Source organism: Dermochelys coriacea, chromosome 2 (genome assembly GCF_009764565.3).
Source record: "Dermochelys coriacea isolate rDerCor1 chromosome 2, rDerCor1.pri.v4, whole genome shotgun sequence".
Taxonomy (NCBI): domain Eukaryota; kingdom Metazoa; phylum Chordata; order Testudines; family Dermochelyidae; genus Dermochelys; species Dermochelys coriacea.
Genome location: NC_050069.1, coordinates 62,867,960 through 62,886,134, shown reverse-complemented (window position 1 = coordinate 62,886,134; position 18,175 = coordinate 62,867,960). Strand labels below are relative to the sequence as shown.

The 18,175-nt window shown below is 43.0% G+C and overlaps 2 protein-coding genes across 8 annotated transcripts in view; both read left to right on the top strand.

Moving 5' to 3' along the window:
• The first annotated feature begins 1,084 nt into the window (after positions 1 to 1,084).
• Positions 1,085 to 2,490, top strand: RRS1 (ribosome biogenesis regulator 1 homolog). Its single transcript, XM_038390564.2, has one exon. It carries the CDS (start codon positions 1,181 to 1,183, stop codon positions 2,207 to 2,209), a length of 1,029 nt encoding a protein of 342 aa, XP_038246492.1. The 5' UTR covers positions 1,085 to 1,180; the 3' UTR covers positions 2,210 to 2,490.
• Positions 2,491 to 2,625: 135 nt separating this feature from the next.
• The window catches only part of ADHFE1 (alcohol dehydrogenase iron containing 1), a 31,128-nt gene continuing 15,578 nt past the window's right edge, over positions 2,626 to 18,175 (top strand). For 2 of the 7 annotated variants that reach the window (XR_006278795.1, XM_038391968.2), the window contains exons 1-6: positions 6,538 to 6,690; positions 8,820 to 8,857; positions 12,502 to 12,545; positions 12,726 to 12,779; positions 15,457 to 15,611; positions 16,992 to 17,188. Coding sequence is in view for 4 of the 7 variants with exons in the window: in XM_038391968.2 (XP_038247896.1) it covers positions 6,635 to 6,690; positions 8,820 to 8,857; positions 12,502 to 12,545; positions 12,726 to 12,779; positions 15,457 to 15,611; positions 16,992 to 17,188 (544 nt within the window). In the remaining 3 variants the exon portion in view is untranslated. Of the gene's footprint in view, positions 4,211 to 6,528; positions 6,691 to 8,819; positions 8,858 to 11,023; positions 11,611 to 12,501; positions 12,546 to 12,725; positions 12,780 to 15,456; positions 15,612 to 16,991; positions 17,189 to 18,175 lie in introns of those variants that run through there. The other 5 variants (XM_043507783.1, XR_006278797.1, XR_006278796.1 and 2 more) reach the window with 5 other exon arrangements.

Here is an 18,175-nt window from a genome sequence, read left to right as displayed (position 1 = left end):
TCATGAATCTTGGCTATCAAGATTTACGTGGTTGGAGTACAACAGCGAATTAGACAGAGCTTTTTGCTTTTGAGGGTTATTGATCCAAGAGTGCTTAGTTGTTTCCATATTCAAGAATATTAATATAGTTGATATTCTTAGTTAAATATTTTTCTTATGATAGTGATATGGTGCAATATCGGGAAACTGTTAAACGCTTACTGTTTCCAGTCCATTTTTACATTATTTAAAAAAATATATATCAGCTTACAAGACGGGGGGGGGGGGGGGGCGTGACTTGGACCTCTTCTGGCAACCACCAAAAATTATACAAACTTGCTGCCGTTGCTGATGAAACCTCCAGGAATAAACCTTACCGAGTGTACGGGGCAAACCAAGGCAGAACGGGGGGGCTGTGGCTCCCCAATCTCTAGGCCTACAAAAAGAAAAGGAGTACTTGTGGCACCTTAGAGACTAACAAATTTATTAGAGCATAAGCTTTCGTGAGCTACAGCTCACTTCATCGGCACGAAAGCTTATGCTCTAATAAATTTGTTAGTCTCTAAGGTGCCACAAGTACTCCTTTTCTTTTTGCGAATACAGACTAACACGGCTGCTACTCTGAAACCTAGGCCTACAAAATGACATTTCCAGCAGCCCTCCAGGCAGCCTACGGCCACCCCACGTTTCTCAGCACTCTTAGCAGCCACCACAAAGCGGGGTTGGGGCTTGGCCTCCCTTTCACCCAGCAGCAGCCAGTATGGCCCAGGGAGACTACAGGACCCAGCATGCAAAGCTCTATCAGCTCCCCAGGCTGCGGCTGCGCAGATTGTGCAACCCTTGACGCGCCGCTTTACTAGGCCGAACCCTGGGGGACTATAGGGCCCAATTGGCATCCAGAATAGGAAGTCGGACTACAAATCCCAGCACGCAATATACACTATTGGCCTCAGTAGCTGGCCGTAGAGCACTACAGCTCCCAGGGGGCAGCGCGGCACCGTTACGCCCGCGGTTAGGCAAAGCAGGAGACGGTGCGTTCTGGGAGTTGTTGTTCTGGGTAGAGAGTCTTTCGCCGTTACGGGCGCGCCCATACGCACTTCCGGTGCGCCCACGCCAGCCGGAACCGAACCCTTTAACCTTTCTTCCAGCCCGGTGAAGCCTGCCGCACGTGGGGAGCGGTTGGCCGGGGGGTCCCGCGGCCATGGCGGCGCTGTGCCTGGAGGAGTTGCTGGCTCGCGCGGAGCAGCGCGAGCCGGAGCCGCACCGGAGTGTGGCGGTGCAGAAGGAGCTGGAGCTGGAGTTCGACCTGGGGAACCTGCTGGCGCTGGACCGGAACCCGCCGCCCTCGGTGCCGCGGGCCCAGCGCGAGAGCCGGCTGCGCTCGCTGGCCCGGGACAACACGCAGCTGCTGGTGGCCCAGCTGTGGGGGCTGCCGGCGGGGCGCGCCGAGGGGGCGACGGGCCCGCTGGTGGCGCAGCTGCCCGAGCCCTCCTTCCGCCTGCCCCGGGAGAAGCCCTTGCCGCGGCCCCGGTTGCCCACCCGCTGGGAGCAGTTCGCCCGGCTGAAGGGCATCCGGCGGCGGAAGCGCACGTCGCTGGTGTGGGACGAGGCGGCCAAGCAGTGGCGGCGGCGCTGGGGCTACGAGCGGGCCGGCGGGGACCCCGCCCGGGACTGGCTCATCGAGGTGCCGGCCGGCGCCGACCCCAACGAGGACCAGTTCGCCAAGCGGCTCCGCGACAAGCGCGAGAAGGTGGCGCGCAACGAGTTCAACCGCCTCCGCAACATCGCCCGGGGCGCCCTGCCCGGCCGCGGCCTCCACCCCACCGGCCACCAGAGCCGCGCCGAGCTGGGCCGCGCCACGCAAGTGGCCCGCGTTTCCACCGCCTCCCTGGGCCGCTTCCAGCCCCGGCTCCCCCGCGAGCCGGCCGCGCCCCCGCCCAGGGGCGGCAAGAAGCGGCGCTTCCAGCCGCTGCTCGGTGACCTGGCGGCCGAGAGGAGCCGGCAGCTGGAGCTGCTGCGGGGCCTGGGCAGCAAGAAGCCGCCGCTCGACCTGACCCGCGCCGTCAACAAGCAGCTGCGCGAGGAGGACGCCCAGGCGGCCGCGGGCAAGGGCAAGAAGCGCGGGCAGCGGGGCAAGCGGGGCCAGCAGCGCCCGGGAGGCGGCAAAGGCAAGAAAGGCGGGGCCCGGCGGCGGCAGCAGCAGCGCCCGGCGGGCAGGAAGAGGAGCTGAGCCCGGCGCAGGACTCCTCCTGCCGGACACTGAGCCCGAAGGGACACGGGGGCTGCCCGGCCCGTGAGGACGCTGAGCTTGGCGGGAGGTCTCCGGGGAGCTCGCGGGACGCTGAGCTGCAGCCGCCTCCTCCATCCGTTCCAAGGGGCTGCATGGGACTGAGCTGTGCAGTCTGTAGCTGCTAAGGATCCCCGGGGCTTGTTCCCCTGGCCTAGGGATGTTCCAGGCTGGGGGCGCCCCTTCCCGCCCACCTATTTATCAATAAAACCTGCCTTTGTCTAGCTGTCTGCTCGTCAGTGAGGGGGGCTGTACCTTAATGGCATGAGGGAGAGATGGGACTGGGACAGGAGACCCTAATGACCTGCAGCAGTTCAGCTGAGGTCCTTTACAAGTATAAAACATTTAGCTTTATTGTGTGCCTATACCAAGAGGATTGGGCTCCTCTCTCCAGAGATTTCAGAGTAGCAGCCGTGTTAGTCTGTATTCGCAAAAAGAAAAGGAGTACTTGTGGCACCTCAGAGACTAACAAATTTATTAGAGCATAAGCTTTCGTGAGCTACAGCTCACTTCATCGGAGTAAACCTGTATCTCACCCAGCTAGATGGAAGTGGAATTCCAATAAGACAAGATAAAAGTTTTTCTCCACTTCCTCAATTGGTAGGATTTGGATAAGAAAGGATCTAATGTATAGTTAAAATAAAGGTGTACTGCCATACTGTGGTCTTGACTGAAAGATAGTGCTTCCCCTCTCTCTGATTTGGACTCTGTAGAAGTTGTACATCTTCACCTAGCTGTAGAGCACTCTCGCGCGTGTGCTCTCTCTTTTTTTCTCTGGAGAAATGTGGGCAATATTTCAAAGGTGATCTGCCAAAAAAAATTAACTGCATAAAACAATCTCTGGCACTCATATTAATGTGTATGGGGTTTTTACTGTTTTAGCCTTTTTAGAAACAGCAGAAATATTCATCTGATTTCTGTGGAAGGGCTGTAGAAGATCTTGGATAGTTGTGACATTTAACACCTTTATAAGTTGAAAGGGTGAATCTGAACAAAAGCAACTCTTTATCCTGAATGTTCACTAGCCTTTTAAGCTCCATAGCTTTTTACCAAACTGACTACAAATACTTCCCCTCAACTTTCACTCTTGACTTGTTACCATTAGTCTTTAAATTCTGATGGTAGAGGCATTTTAGAGAGGGTTTTTGGTTTTGTTTAAGACAGAAAGAAATCCTTTGAAAACAGCATGTTGTCTCCTTTATCACAGAGATAAAAACTTACAAGCCCACTGTCTTTTCCTTTTGAAAGTAGAGCTGGGCCTGAACCAAAATCTTCAGGTCAGTGTTTGCTGTGTGAACTCTGTAGCCCTGGTTTGCTACGAAAACTGAACACAAAGTTATGGCCTTATTAACAGGTGCAGCTACTTGTAGGGAACTATTTTCTGATGTGTGGGGAGAGACTAGAATTAAGTGATATGTTTTAGTGTTTAAATGAGATAATAGAAATTCTAGTTCCCACAACTCCCTTGTTTCCAAATGGAATGTTACTTGCTTTTTTTATGAATTTGCTCTTTAATTGAAAAATCAAGTGAAAGCTCATATTGGAAGGGTTTACATACTTCAAAATATTAACACTATCTGAAAAAGTTGTTGCTCCTAAGATTACAGATTCTCAGTTCACATGCTTTGGACACAAGCCAGTCAGAAGTTGCAAAGAAAAGCTGGGTCTATGTAAAAGTAATGTGCGTTAGGAAAAGAGAGAGTGGGGTTGGAGGGAGCTGAAGGATTGGGATGGGGGTTGGATGACACTGAGACTTGAAGGCTTGAGTAATGGAGTATCTACTGCATGTAACTCATGTAAACATCACATATACTCATTGGTTTTGCTTTAAGTACCATCATTTTGCTGTCAAGTGGTTGGAACTGAGAGTATCACTACTTGTCAACTTGCCACCTGTTACAGAGTTCATTTGGACATAGTCATTGAAGCTATGCAGGACAACAGGTGAGTCAGCACTTGCAGCCATGTAAAAGGCTCAACAGTTTCAAACCCAGGTTTAAACTCTAGTCCAGTGGTTCTTAACCAGGGATATGTGCAGAGGTCTTCCAAGGGGTACAACTCATCTAAATATTTGCCTAGTTCTACAACAAGCTACATAAAAAGCACTAGTGAAGTCAGTAAAAAGTAAAATTTCATACAGACAATGACTTGTTCAAACTGCTCTATATACTATACACTGAAATGTAAGTACAATGTGTATATTCCAATTGATTTATTTTATAATATGATAAAAATGAGAGAGCAATTTTTCGGTCATAGTGTGCTGTGACACTTTTTTTGTTTTTGTGTCTGATTTTGTAACCAAATAGCTCTTAAATGAGGTGAAACTTGGGGGGTACGCAAGGCAAGTCAGACTCCTGAAGTGGGTACAGTAGTCTGGAAAGGTTGAGAACCACTGCTCTAGTCTCTTTGAATTTGACAGGATATGCTACCAGGGTTGCACAACAGCCAGAATGCTATAGATCATCTTTGAGAGTCACAAGAATTTTGGAGGGATGATATAGCCATTAATTATTAGCATTGTAGAGCTTAAATGTTCAGGATCTAGATCTCCGAGAGGCTATACTGGGAAAAGATAAGGAGTGGGACCCTCCAGGGCTGCTGCTAGTTGTGAAAACCGGAGTGTTTAAAAGATTTCAGAAATAAATGAAGTATTAAGATCTTTTTTCCCTACAGTAGACTTTTTTGGCTGAAAGCCTTTAATACTCATAATTAAGAGATCGTGATGTTAAAGTGGAGGTACCTTTTTGAGCAAATGCTGTTATAAGAGGTACAACACCTGAATTTACACAGACTTTTTTTCTGATATCAGTCTTTAACAGAGAACTTTTTTTAAAAAAAAGTCATTATATTTCTGTAACCAACAGTGCAACCATATGTATATTATTTTGGGATATCATGTTTTGCTCCCGCAAGGGAATGGAAGGGATATCCAAACCCTAATTGGGTCTAATGTAATGTCTCCATTTGCCCTCTCCCCATTCCACTTTTATAAGTATCTCTCAGTATGACACCCCTTTGCTTTCTAGAATGCAGAGTACCAGTTGGATTCTGAAAGATACAATACATCTATTTTAAAAAAAATTAATTGTAGGCCCTGTCACCTGGACTAATCAAACTGATGTGTGCTGATCTTAATATGAACATATTGCATTTGTGATGCCTTTATTTCTGAGGTACATCTCACGTTTTGTCTAAGGATGGCTCTTCACTTACTGTCCCCATTGAAATACTACCCATGTTTTTAAAAATTAGTCCATATTTTGAACGAAGGAATTGGCAGTCTTTTAGTGTTCAGGTCAGTCTCCCAAGCTAGGAGATTGCTATTTGTCTCTTACATTGGCTTTTAAATTTTGACTCTGACTAATCTCTTATGGAAGGAAGAGGTGCCTATTTTTTTAAAAACGGCTTTCTGTTTCATAGCAGTATAAGGCCTCAAGCCTGCATATGTATGTGCATGTGCTAAATGGAAGTCAATAGAACTAATGCAGGTAGCATTATGGATGTGCTTCAAGAAAAGGAGTATTTGTTACTCTAAGGTGCCACAAATTTTCAGCTTCTGCAGGATTGTGGCCAATTTTTGGTAATTTGAGTTTGTATAGGCAAGTTTTAGAGGGGAAAAATCAAAACTTTAATTACAGCATCACCAGGTGTTGCTTCATTATGAAATGAACAATAAGTGAGGCAGAGGTATGCAGGAAAAACTAGGGGGGAGAGACTGTTTTGGGGGAGAGATTTTTCTCAGATGGGGTGGTCCATAAATTACTTAATACATTTTTGGTAGCTGCAGGACCCCTCCCATCTTTTTGTAACATTGAAACAAACAAAATTTAAGGACCTGTCCACTACTGAAAGTGACTTATAGTCCTTTAACACCGTAACCTTGTTGAAATTATGCAAGTACCCGATTCTGCTAGGTGTGAACGAGCCAGTAGTAAACACCAGTGGTTTTCAACCTCTGGGCTGTGGACACATGAGGGGCTGCAGCCTTAAGATTTCCAAAGGGCTCTGCACCTCTATTTGAAATTTTGTTTAGGGGCCACAAATGAAGAATGGGTATGCCAGTGGTTTTCAGCCTAATACCTAGAACAGGATTCAGATCTCTGCCTTAGCTCAGAGGAACCAAGTAGCCACAGGCGGGCGTTCAAAGCGATCGGCTAGCCCCTATGTCCCTGCAGCAGACTTTTGTCATGTGGCGGCCGGATCCAGCAGGAGAGGCCCGCGGCAAGCGGAGGGGAGAGAGTTTAGCAAACAGCTGCCGTCCGCCCCCTCGCTCCCTCCCAAGCGTGCTGTGGACGGCTGAGCTGCTGCCGCTCGCTTTCCCCGCAGGCCCTGCTGGTGCCCGCCCATCCCCCGGCAGCCGCCGCGATGGCAGGAGGACGGGAGAGAGTCGCTCACTTGCTGAGGCAGCTGCAGCGCGCAGCGTGAGTCTTTGCCTCCGTGCACCAGCTTCTAGCGTGCCACCGTCCCCTTCCCGGGGCCTGCCGGGCTCGGTTAAGGGTGGGAGGGTACGTGACATGAGAGACGGCCGCTCAGTCAACTTTGGCAGCCTCTTTAGTAAGGGCCCGAGAACCTCCCTGCAAGCAACACATTTGAGAATCTGCAAGCTCCGCAGAGGCCGGACTATACGTGCCGCTGGGAGACGTGTACCTGTTGTAGTGTATTTTCTGGGAGCAGCGTGACTCCAGGGGAGCAGATGATCCCGATCCCCCTCCCACCCCCACGTCCAGCAAACCGTGCCTGCCGTCCCTGCCCAGCATTGAGACGTGACTAACCCCGCGGCTGCCTTTTCCCTTTGCAGCGGGGCCGGCTCCGGGCACCAGCGTTCCGAGCAGGTGCTTGGGGCGGCCGCTCCCCCCTTTTGCCGTCCGCGGTGGCAGTGTGTGTGTGTGTGTGTGTGTGTGTTTGTTTTTGTTTCCACCGCTTGGGGCAGCAAAAACTGTAGAGCCGGCCCTGTTTACACCTATTGCTGTAAAGGGCCAGGAGCAGGAACGCCTGCTGCCGTGAAAGGAAGCGAGTCCCTTTCACTGTGTGTAATGGTGCGCTCGGTGGACCGAGCTAGTTTTGCTGTTTAATCCAAATCTGCATCGGATCTCTCGTCCGCCTCGAAACCTTGTCTTGTGCTCAGGCCTTGCTGCTGACATTAGCCCGTGCGCTGCATGTGTCAAAGCAGCAAAATGTAGGGGGGTCAAAATCACCTGAAGAAATACTTTCTCAAAAAAGCCAGGGCAACCGAATCGAATCATGCTTCTGTCCGTTTTGACTGCCTCTCAGCAGTCTAAGCGTGGATTTGGGCCAAAGTACATAAGAACGGCCATACTGAGTCAGACCAAAGGTCCATCTAGCCCAGTATCCTGTCTTCTGACAGTGGCGAACGGCTGCTTCAGAGGGAATGAACAGAACAGGTAATCGTCCAGCGATCCATCTCTTGTCCCCCGTTCCCAACTTCTGGCAAGCATAGGGTAGGGACAGCATCCCTACCCATCCTGGCTAATAGCCAGCCTTCTCAGTGCAGATTATCCAATCTCTGTGTACCAAGGGTTGCATTTTTCTTAAGACCATGTATTTGATCTGGAGAAGGGCAAGCAACCCAATATTGGACATCCTGTGATTTTTTTCTTCTTTTTTTAAATGCAGTAGCAGTGAAATGGTAAGTGATAGCTGAAACCAGATATTTCCCAGTTGTCTGCATCACAAAAACCATCATCTCTAATTGACACTGGCATTGATACTCTCAGTATATTATTGGCAACTGTGGGAGTGATTATTTTAATGCTGAGGGGACATCAGTATATTGTTAATCAGTCTATCATTAGAGCACCTAGAGCTATGGAAAGGTATCTTTTCATCATTTTAAATCTTCAGATAGGGGATACTCTACTTGTCCCCAGAACTAGCAGCAGTAACTTGCTCATCACAGTACTCTGACCTAACTATGCCTTGTGGCTGGTGCACAGCAGCCTGACAGAAGTGTTGGGCTTGCTCCACACCCATCTCCTTAGGGCTCCATCAGCACAACACAGGAAGCTTTTTGCTTAATGCAACTTTCATGCTATTACCATCACATCTTCCTCACCCTCCAGTGGAACAATTCTTCTTCCCTGGGATCCCCGCCCCTCTAGTAATCTGCCTATTTAGCCTCTTCTGTGGCCTCCATCACTGTGTACTCTGAACGCCTTGACTATATTAATTCAGGTAGGGAAGTGTTATCTCTACTTTAGGGATGTTCTCTGGTGTTTCCATAGGCACCTATTCTCTTAGTGCAATTTAAGCAATAGATGGTTTGAGGAACTTAATTTAAACTGCACCAAAATCAGACCTAAGCAGCACTCAGACACATTTAAATTAGGATCTAACAATTCAGCATTTGAGTAATAAAGAAACAACGTTACCTATGTGGAACACTAGATGGCAGTTCCTGTTGGTGACAAATCTTGAGATATGGTGGCAAGATAAATTACTTATAAGACATGACAACTGCTCTCAGACATAGACTTGTTAGTCTTTGCTTTCCTATTTCTTTTTTAAATAAACATTTTTTTCATTTAATTAGATGCCAGTGTCCAGCTCATTCCCACACTTACTCTCAAGGTAAGATTATCCTTGATGTGTGCGTCCCAAATGATTCTGCATTTTCTCTTTTTTTCAAATTCAGGCTTGCATTCAATAAAAGTTACAACAAAGGTAGGGCAAAGTGATAATAAATATAGTATACTTAGAAAGTGTGTGTAATCGATACCAAAGAGCAGTAAAAACCATTTTAATTAGAGATGTCAAACAATTTTTAAAAATCACAATCATGAGATTAAAAATAGTTGTAATTAATCTCATTGTTAAACAATGAGTGCCAATTTAAATTTATTGTAAATATTTTGGATGTTTTTCTACATTTTCAAAGATATTGATTTCTGTTACAATACAGAATACGAAGTGTACAGTGCTCACTTTATATTTTTTATTACAAATGTTTGCACCGTAAAAAGGTAAACAAAATAGTATATTTTTAATTCACCTCATACAAGCACGGTAGTGCAATCTTTATTGTGAAAGTAGAATTTACAAATGTTTGAATTTTATTTTATTTTTTACATAACTCCACTCAAAAACAAAATAATATACAACTTTAGAGCCTACAAGTCGAAGCATGAAGGGGCATATGAATACTTAGCATATCTGGCATTTAAATACCTTGCAGCGTTGGCTACAACCCAAATTCCCTCTAAGCTGCACAGCCACGCAGCAGGCTATCAAGGGCCACGCAGGCTGGATGAGGAGCCCCTTGCTCAACCCAGCCCCGCCGGAGCTGTCACGGCTGGGGAGGGGCACCCCGGCCCCGAGCTGCTGCAACAAGAGAGGGCTGGGGGGAGTCCCCTTTCCCTGCCACAGCCCCGGGGCAGCCTGCACCCCAAACTCCTGGTCCCATCCCAGAGCCCGCACCCCAGCCAGAGCCTGTCAGCCCCACACTCTAACTCTCTGCCCTAACCCTGAGCCCCTTCCTGCACCTCAAACCCCTTATCCCTGGCCCCACCCCAGAGCCTGCACTCCCAGCCAGAGCTCCCACGTGTGCCCCCTCCCCCCGCACCTCAACCCTTTGCCCCAGCCCTGAGCCCCCTCCCACTCTCCAAACCCCTCGGTCCCGCTCTCGCCAAACATCATCTTGTTCTGGGGACAAGTAGAGTATCCCCATATTGGTGCACATAACCAAATTCGTTCTGCACGTGGACGTAAAAAATTAGAGGGAACACTGGCTACAAGAGTACCTGTTCTCACTTTCAGATGACCTTGTAAATAAGAAGGAAGGTAGCATTATCTCTTGTAAATGTAAACAAACTTGTTTGAGTGATTGGCTGAACAAGTAGGACTGAGTGGACTTGTATGAGGTGAATTGAAAAATATTTGTATTCTGTGTTAATTAAAAACATCCAAAAACATTTATAATAAATTTAAATTGGCATTCTATTATTATTTAACAGTGCGATTAAAACTGCAATTAATCATGACCTTTTTAATTTAGTTATTTTGTCTTACAGTCCTAATTTTAATATGAAATGTGATATTTTTCCCCAATCCTGTATAAAGGAACATTATTATTATTTATTATTATTACAGATATATGTTAAATCTGCTTTCATCATTTTTATGTATGAAATGTCCTTTCATTATCATGGAATACATCCTGTAAATTTGTTTTTAAAATGCTAGAAATATGCCAAGAGACTGGAATAGACTTGGCTTATAAATAGAAGTTAAAACTGTAGCCTAAATTTTCATAAAGTGATTAGTGATTTTTGAATGGCTCAATTTAGAGCTAGGGTCAAGGGTTAGGAAACTCAAGCTGGGTTCTCAAAAACTGAGCCATTCAAAATGATTAGTCACTTATGAAAAGTTGAACCTGCAAGTCTTTAGCTTTTCATCTCTAGTGTTCGGCCTTGTTGATCTTGCAATCAGATTCAGTAGAGCGGACCTTGTGCCATGGAGTTGCACATGGAAAGTGCTTTTCCAGATGCGCCTAGTTGCAGGACTGGGGGCTCCGGAAACTAAACAAACTTATGGGTCGTACGCTAACTGAAAATGGTGGAATCTGATTATATTTAATACTTACACAATTCACTTCAGTCAGAGATCTCAAAGAGCTTTACAAAGATGCATAGGCTTTACCATCACCATTTTGCAGATGAGGAAACTGAACCAAGAGGGTAAATTTATTTGCCCAACATCACACAGCAAGAAAAGAGAGCTGGAAGAAGATCAGACTTCTCCTGAATACCTGTTTGGTGCCGTATTGAGTTAATTCAAGTCAGGTCTTATTGAAGGTGAAATCTACATGATATAGGAATTCCACCTGTATACTACACAGCAAAAATTGATGATACAGAGTAGCAAGGCTATTATCCATTCTATAGATCTCTAAAAAGTTGGGAATGACTTAATAGCAACTTCTGTCTGGAAAATGTCTGTGTTTTATGTCAGTGTTCTGCAGAAGCAATACAGTTTTTTTTATGGCACAATAAAGTCCTTAATGAAAGTTAAGCTGTACCAAAGAATACAACGGCAGAACTTCTATTTTACCATCAAAAGGAAATGGATATAAGGGGCTTGGACTTGTCCTCAGACTGACAAATTAATTACTGAAACTGCAACAGACTCCAGCACTAGGAAAGGTCAAACTTGTACATTACTGCCCCTCGCCAGGCTGAACAAACTGATTGTAGCAGGCCTGAGCTTGAATAGAGCGCTCATAAAGGGATGCTAATGTTTGTGGTGTTCTTGCGGATCAGCAATGCAACGCAAAGCACTTGTAGGCTCATTATGATGGCTTCATTCATTGGATCTGAATCCAAATAGTAAGTTTCCACTTTATACCATACATATGGAGTGACTTGATCTTTTGCTGGGAGGGCAGACTATTTTATCTTGTTTTGTTTTTTGTCTCTCTGATATTCTCTTTATTCAATTTTGTGGCAAACTTGTGAGTATGGAAAGCTTTCCATAGCTTGTATGAGAAAGATTTGGCAATGGGGAGATGAGTAAAAGTGTAGGATTTCTGTACTAGTTCAGAGCAAGGGGCCATTGTAAATCCTGACACCCATCTTTCTTCAGTCTCTTGTGTACAAAGAGAGCCTTTTACCCATATATGTGTTGTGTTATATGTAATGAATATTGCCCTGGAGTTCAATGTATGCCTATATCCTAGATCTGGATATAACCCATATTGTCATGGAATCTAAGTGCTGTGCAAATACTCAAGTCTGTATTATCATTAAAATAAATCTTTCATCTTTTTAAATTCTTAGCAAATATTTTAGCTATAAATACATGCAAAATTAAATTTATTCAGAGTATATAAGAACAAAGAACTAACTCTCTCTTTTTTTTTTTTTTTTAAATCCACTCTTATTCAATTGTGTCAACGTCTATCAAACTAGCACAGTTCATAACCTAAACTAGCACGTCAATGGGACTACTTACATGGACAGGTTTGCAGGATCAATAGTGGTCTAAGCCAGTGTTCAGCATGAGTAAGGGTTGCAAAATCAGGCTCAAAACAAGCAAATCCCAACCAAAAATGGAGATATAAAAGTCAAACAAGGAGCAATATGTAAACACATTTTTTTAAAAAAAATCACATTTTAAAGCCAGGGGAGTTGCTTAGCTGAAACTGTTGAAAATTGTAATAAAGATTTATTTTACATATCAAATTTCCTGCTAACTCTATTATTTAACTTCCATTCCAGCTCCTGAACATGCTGCTTTGAGGAGAACAGATTATGCTTTTGAGGTAGATTAATAAATAAGTATATTTCCATTTAGAGAGAAGACTGAGTTTGTTATATAACTTTAAGTATGGCCTTTTAAAAAGATATTTTAATTATTAAAAAAGTATATTCACAATTGAAGAAATTGTTCTGTGTAGTTATTTTTCTAACAGAACTATTCTTTAATTTTTTTTTTTTTGTAGATGGCCGTGTCAAATATCAGATACGGAGAAGGCGTTACTAAAGAAGTGGGCATGGTAAGCTCTTATCTGTTACATCTTTCATCTACGAAATGTTACTTTCCAACGAAATAATGATACTTACCAGCAACTGACATTAATTTTAGCTGCATTACAGAAATGTTTGTATTATACATCAAGTTTAAAAGACTTAAAGCTAAATATCCTGTATATGGAATGAAAATATACTTTTTTTTGTAACACAAATAGTTATAATGTGAGTTACACATATGCTAATATGTAGTAGTAAATACAAGTGTGGTGGTATCATTAATTATTATTTGTCTTGCTGTAGTGTCTAGATAATAGTATTGAAACTTTCATTCTAAATCATTATACTCTGTTCTTAATAATTAAAAAGAAAAAAACATTTTTGGGCTGAAAATTCCCAGTCTTAATTTCACTCAGGCTGAATGTTGGAAACCTTTTAAAATCAATAAATAGGAGATTTTAAAATATGAGCTTTTCATTCTGAAAATTCTGAGCTTTTCAGACCTAGAGAAAAATATATTTTTAATATAAAAAATGTAGCACATTCATTTCTCCGATTAGGTAGTTATGAAGCTATTTGAATATACAATGCGCATGTGAAAAAGGAACCTAATGGGAAAGACCTTGAGACCATACTAAACATTGCATACTAAGTGTGTATATCCTCTATAGTGTATAGAGTCCCTGCTCAGGGTAATCCTGCTGAATACACTTTCCCTACGACAATTCTCTTGAACTTTTCAGTTTGTCACCTGCAGAAGATTTTACATAATCTTAAAGTTAATGGTGTGTCGAACTCAAATAATAAGAGATGTATAAACACATTGTGGATGGGATAAATGATGGGAATTGGTATCAGCTGCACTTGCCGGAGCAGGGGATAGATGCTGGAAACAGGACAACTAGAGTACTGCCAGTGACAGAAAAAGCCAGATTCACCTGTTAGCACAGTATGTAACCCTGCCTTTCCTTTTAGATACAGAGCAACATTTCCATTTGCCCCTAGATTAGATTCCTTAAAAATAAGAATTAGAATTAAGACTCTCTTATGCTAGATGTAGTATATACTTGTAGTGAGAGACATTCCCTGCTCCAAAAAGTTTAGAGTCTAATAGAGAAGACAGATACAGTGGAGGAAGAAGGAAGTGTTTTATAAATGAAAAACCAAGGCTTAGGTATAATGGGCCTGATTCTTTGTTGCCTTGCACCACATACAGTCATTTGCACTAGTGCAAAATGGTTATAAAATACCATCAAATCAGAATAGTTGCATTTTACATCAACTTTGCACTGGTTATCAGGCAATTGAATTGACTTGCCCAGTGTCACACAGGAAGTGTCGACAAGAGATTGAGAATTAACTCGGATCTCCTGAATCCCATCTCAGCCTTAACTTCAAGACCTCAGTCACTTAAGACCTAAGCCAATGCTCATGGAAGTGAATGGGAGACTTTCCATTCGCTTTATTGGACATTGGTTGAGGCCCTTAATTTTTGCTCACCTTGAGCTCTGATGCTGTGCCATTGAAGTCGGGGCTTCCCCTCTCCTCCCCCCCCCCCCCCCGCGGCCTTGCTATCAATGATGTAGGATGAATCAATTCTCATGATTAACTTTTTGTGTTTTGCACCATCTTTGTTATCGGGTTCTGCAGTTATTACCCCCTTCTTGGCACTTATGCATTGCCAGTTTTAATTTCAATTTAAACATTGTAAATGAAATTGTTTTGTACATAGCAAGAATAACAGTTAAATATAGCTGCTGTCATTGGACGATAGTATTGAGGACTGAATACCAGGATCAGTAAAAACTTCAGAATTTATGTAGATAGAATTCTATAGCAATAATTATTGTACTGAAAGTTGATCTGATATTCTATCTTCACATTCTTTCCAATCACTTTTTTTTTTTAGAAAAAATATTTTTAAAAATGCGTACAGTGAGCTATATTTTATCAATGCAGTGTTAAATTTTTCGGATTTTAATTTTGCAGAATTAAGGAAAGTCAAGCATAGCATAGCAACCTTAACTTGGCCCCCTTGCAAGTATATGTTGTAATAGGATCTTCAAATATATGATTGCACAATGCTGAGCAATGTGACATACTTCTTCACTAATGCTGCAATGCAAAGTTACTGCCATATAGGAGACCTAGCTTCAATTCATAGACCCAGATGATCTGGTCCACTTCATTCACATTGTCAGAAAAATTAGCTTTTACAGTTAGGTACGTACTCTTCTTATTCTGGGCTTTAGGTACTTGGTTTATAGCATTCTTTGAAAATCTAGGCTAGATAAATTCTCTAGTATTGCCCTCTTAGATTTCCTGGGCTGTGTACATAAATGTAATTGTAAAATACTGATTGAAATCTAAGATGCATTTTTTTTTCTATAAACTTGACTACCACCTATGTGGCTTTGCCTTGCTGTCTATTCGCTCATGGGGGCAGCTACTAGTGTACTTCCAGTATCTTGCATGTGTCCTCAATTCTACATGCTTGAGTTATGTTTTAAACTACACTTTTTTCTATAACCCTATATGCATATGTGAAACATTTTATTTTACTGTATAGAGGTTACATACATTTGTGATGAAAGACCTTATTGCAAATTTAGTATTTTATATCAAATAATCAGTTTAATTGGATTGGGGTTTAAATATTGTAGTTCAAGATTTCAGACTTTGTTTTTTTAATTGATATTGTAGGACCTGCAGAATCTGGGTGCTAGAAAAGTTTGTGTGATGACAGATAAGAACCTCTGCCAGCTCCCTCCAGTAAAAGCAGTATTGAATTCCTTGACAAAAAATGGAATCACTTTTCAAATGTATGATGATGTCCGAGTAGAGCCAACGGATCAGAGGTACTGTTTCTCTTATATGCTTCCGAAAACTTTTATTCTCAGAGTATCTATTTAGGCTCTTATACCCATCACTATAGTATCTTTTGGTGCATCAGTATTGCAAAAAAGAACCCGCAGCAGTGAGTCTCAGAGCCAAGGTGAACTAACAGAAGCTCATGGGGCTCACGCTGCAGGGCTAAAAATAGCAGTGTAGACATTCAGGCTGGAGCCCGGGCTCTGAAACCTGTGGAGAAGGGAGGGTCTCGGAGCCTGGGCTCCAGCCTGAACCCGAATGAATCTGGGCTCTGAGACTTGCTACTGCAGCATTTTTTTTTCCTTCAGTGTAGACATACCCATAGTGCCCCTGATTTATCAGTGACATGTACATTGATCTTAAGAACGTAAGAACGGCCATACTGGGTCAGATCAAAGATCCATCCTGCCCAGTATCCTGTCTACCGACATTGGCCAATGCCAGATGACCCAGAGGGAATGAACCTAACAGGTAATGATCAAGTGATCTCTCTCCTGCCGTCCATCTCCACCCTCTGACAAACAGAGGCTAGGGACACCATTCCTTAACCATTCCAGCTAATAGCCATTAATGGACTTAACCTCCATGAATTTATCCAGTTCTCTTTTATATCCTGTTATAGTCCTAGCCTTCACAACCTCCTCAGACAAGGAGTTCCACAGGTTGACTGTGCGCTGTGTGAAGAATTTCCTTTTATTTGTTTTAAACCTGCTACCCATTAATTTCATTTGGTGGCCCCTAGTTCTTATATTATGGGAACAAGTAAATAACTTTTCCTTATTCACTTTCTCCACACCACTCATGATTTTATATACCTCTATCATATCCCCCCTTAGTCTCCTCTTTTCCAAGCTGAAAAGTCCTAGCCTCTTTAATCTCTCCTCGTATGGGATCCGTTCCAAACCCCTAATCATTTTAGTTGTCCTTTTCTGAACCTTTTCTAATGCCAGTATATCTTTTTTGAGTTGAGGGGATTACATCTGTGTGTAGTATTCAAGATGTGGGTGTACCATGGATTTATATAAAGGCAATAAGATATTCTCAGTCTTATTCTCTATCCCTTTTTTTAATGATTCCTAAAATCCCGTTTGCTTTTTCAACTGCCGCTGCACACTGCGTGGACGTCTTCCGAGAACTATCCACGATGACTCCAAGATCTTTCTCCTGATTAGTTGTAGCTAAATTAGCTCCCATCATATTGTATATATAGTTAGGGTTATTTTTTCCAACGTGCATTACTTTACATTTATCTACATAAAATTTCATTTGCCATTTTGTTGCCCAATCACAGGGAATCTTAACACAGATTTTAACAGTAAAGTTTGCAAATTGCGTGATTAATGACAAAATCTTCTCTTCCTTCTAAGTTTCATGGATGCCATCACATTTGCTAAAAAGGGGGAGTTTGATGCCTATGTTGCCGTGGGCGGTGGTTCTGTAATAGACACTTGTAAAGCTGCCAACCTGTATGCATCCAGTCCTGAATCAGATTTCTTAGATTATGTCAATGCTCCCATTGGAAAAGGAAAGTCCGTTCGTGTGCCTCTCAAGCCATTCATTGCAGGTAAAGAAGCAGAAGTGTGGTGTGTGTTTTTGTTCTTCCTTCAAGGCTCTGTGTAAGTTGGGTTTGTTTGTTTTTTTTTCCTCTTGAAATAAATTTACCTTTGACCATTTAACCCTCCCCTTGGGCCTGCTTCTGCTCGAGTTGAATTCAATTGAAGTTTGATTTAAGTGGGAATGGGATTTTGTTCTTCGTCACCAGCTGCTCTTCTTTGAGCTAGTTATTTTACTTTGGGGGGTCACAGGATAAAATGACTAGTTCCGTCTGATCCATTGGACCTAGACCTATTAACTGGTTCTGATATACAATACCAAAGTACATCATGATGGAAGCTATACAAGTATAAAATACTCTGATCTGTATACCCCACTATTAACTATATAATCCTTACGCTACAAGGAATGCATTTTATTGCTTATGTAATTGGACAGTGTTTTCTTTCCTTTTTTGATCACTGGTTTTTTTTTTAAGGGTACAATATATCAGCATTTTATTAGCATTGACCTACCTAGTCCCAAATACGATAACTGGTGATACATTTATCTAACCAGTTAATTATCTTTTATATCCAGGTTTTAGGGCTTGATCCAAAGCCCATTCAAGTGATGGAAAAACTCTCGTTGATTTTAATGGGCTTTGAATCAGCTCTTAGTAATTTACACATTTCTTTGTTCATACCACCTTTATTATCTTCCATTTAAAACAGCCCTCCCTTTCTTTCACACTTATAAAACCATGTACAATTGATCCCACGAGGTGGATGGTTAACAAAGAATGGTGATTAGTAAAATTTAAAAGCTGCTTTGATATAGAACCCAAGGCAGATTAAGCCCAAATCATCATTGTTCCAGCTTTCAAATGCAAAGAGAGCTGCTTTTATTAACAAAATGTGCATTTGCTTCCACCAGTGATGAATACAGCCTGGTTTAAGGTTGGATGTGCAGCAGCAGATGTTAATGGTTAAAGGCAGCATCCCTTGTCTTGCTATGC

What these genes read in the sequence shown, in the direction of transcription:
- RRS1 (XM_038390564.2), top strand. Translation starts at nt 1,181, where the DNA reads ATGGCGGCGCTGTGCCTGGAGGAGTTGCTGGCTCGCGCGGAGCAGCGC.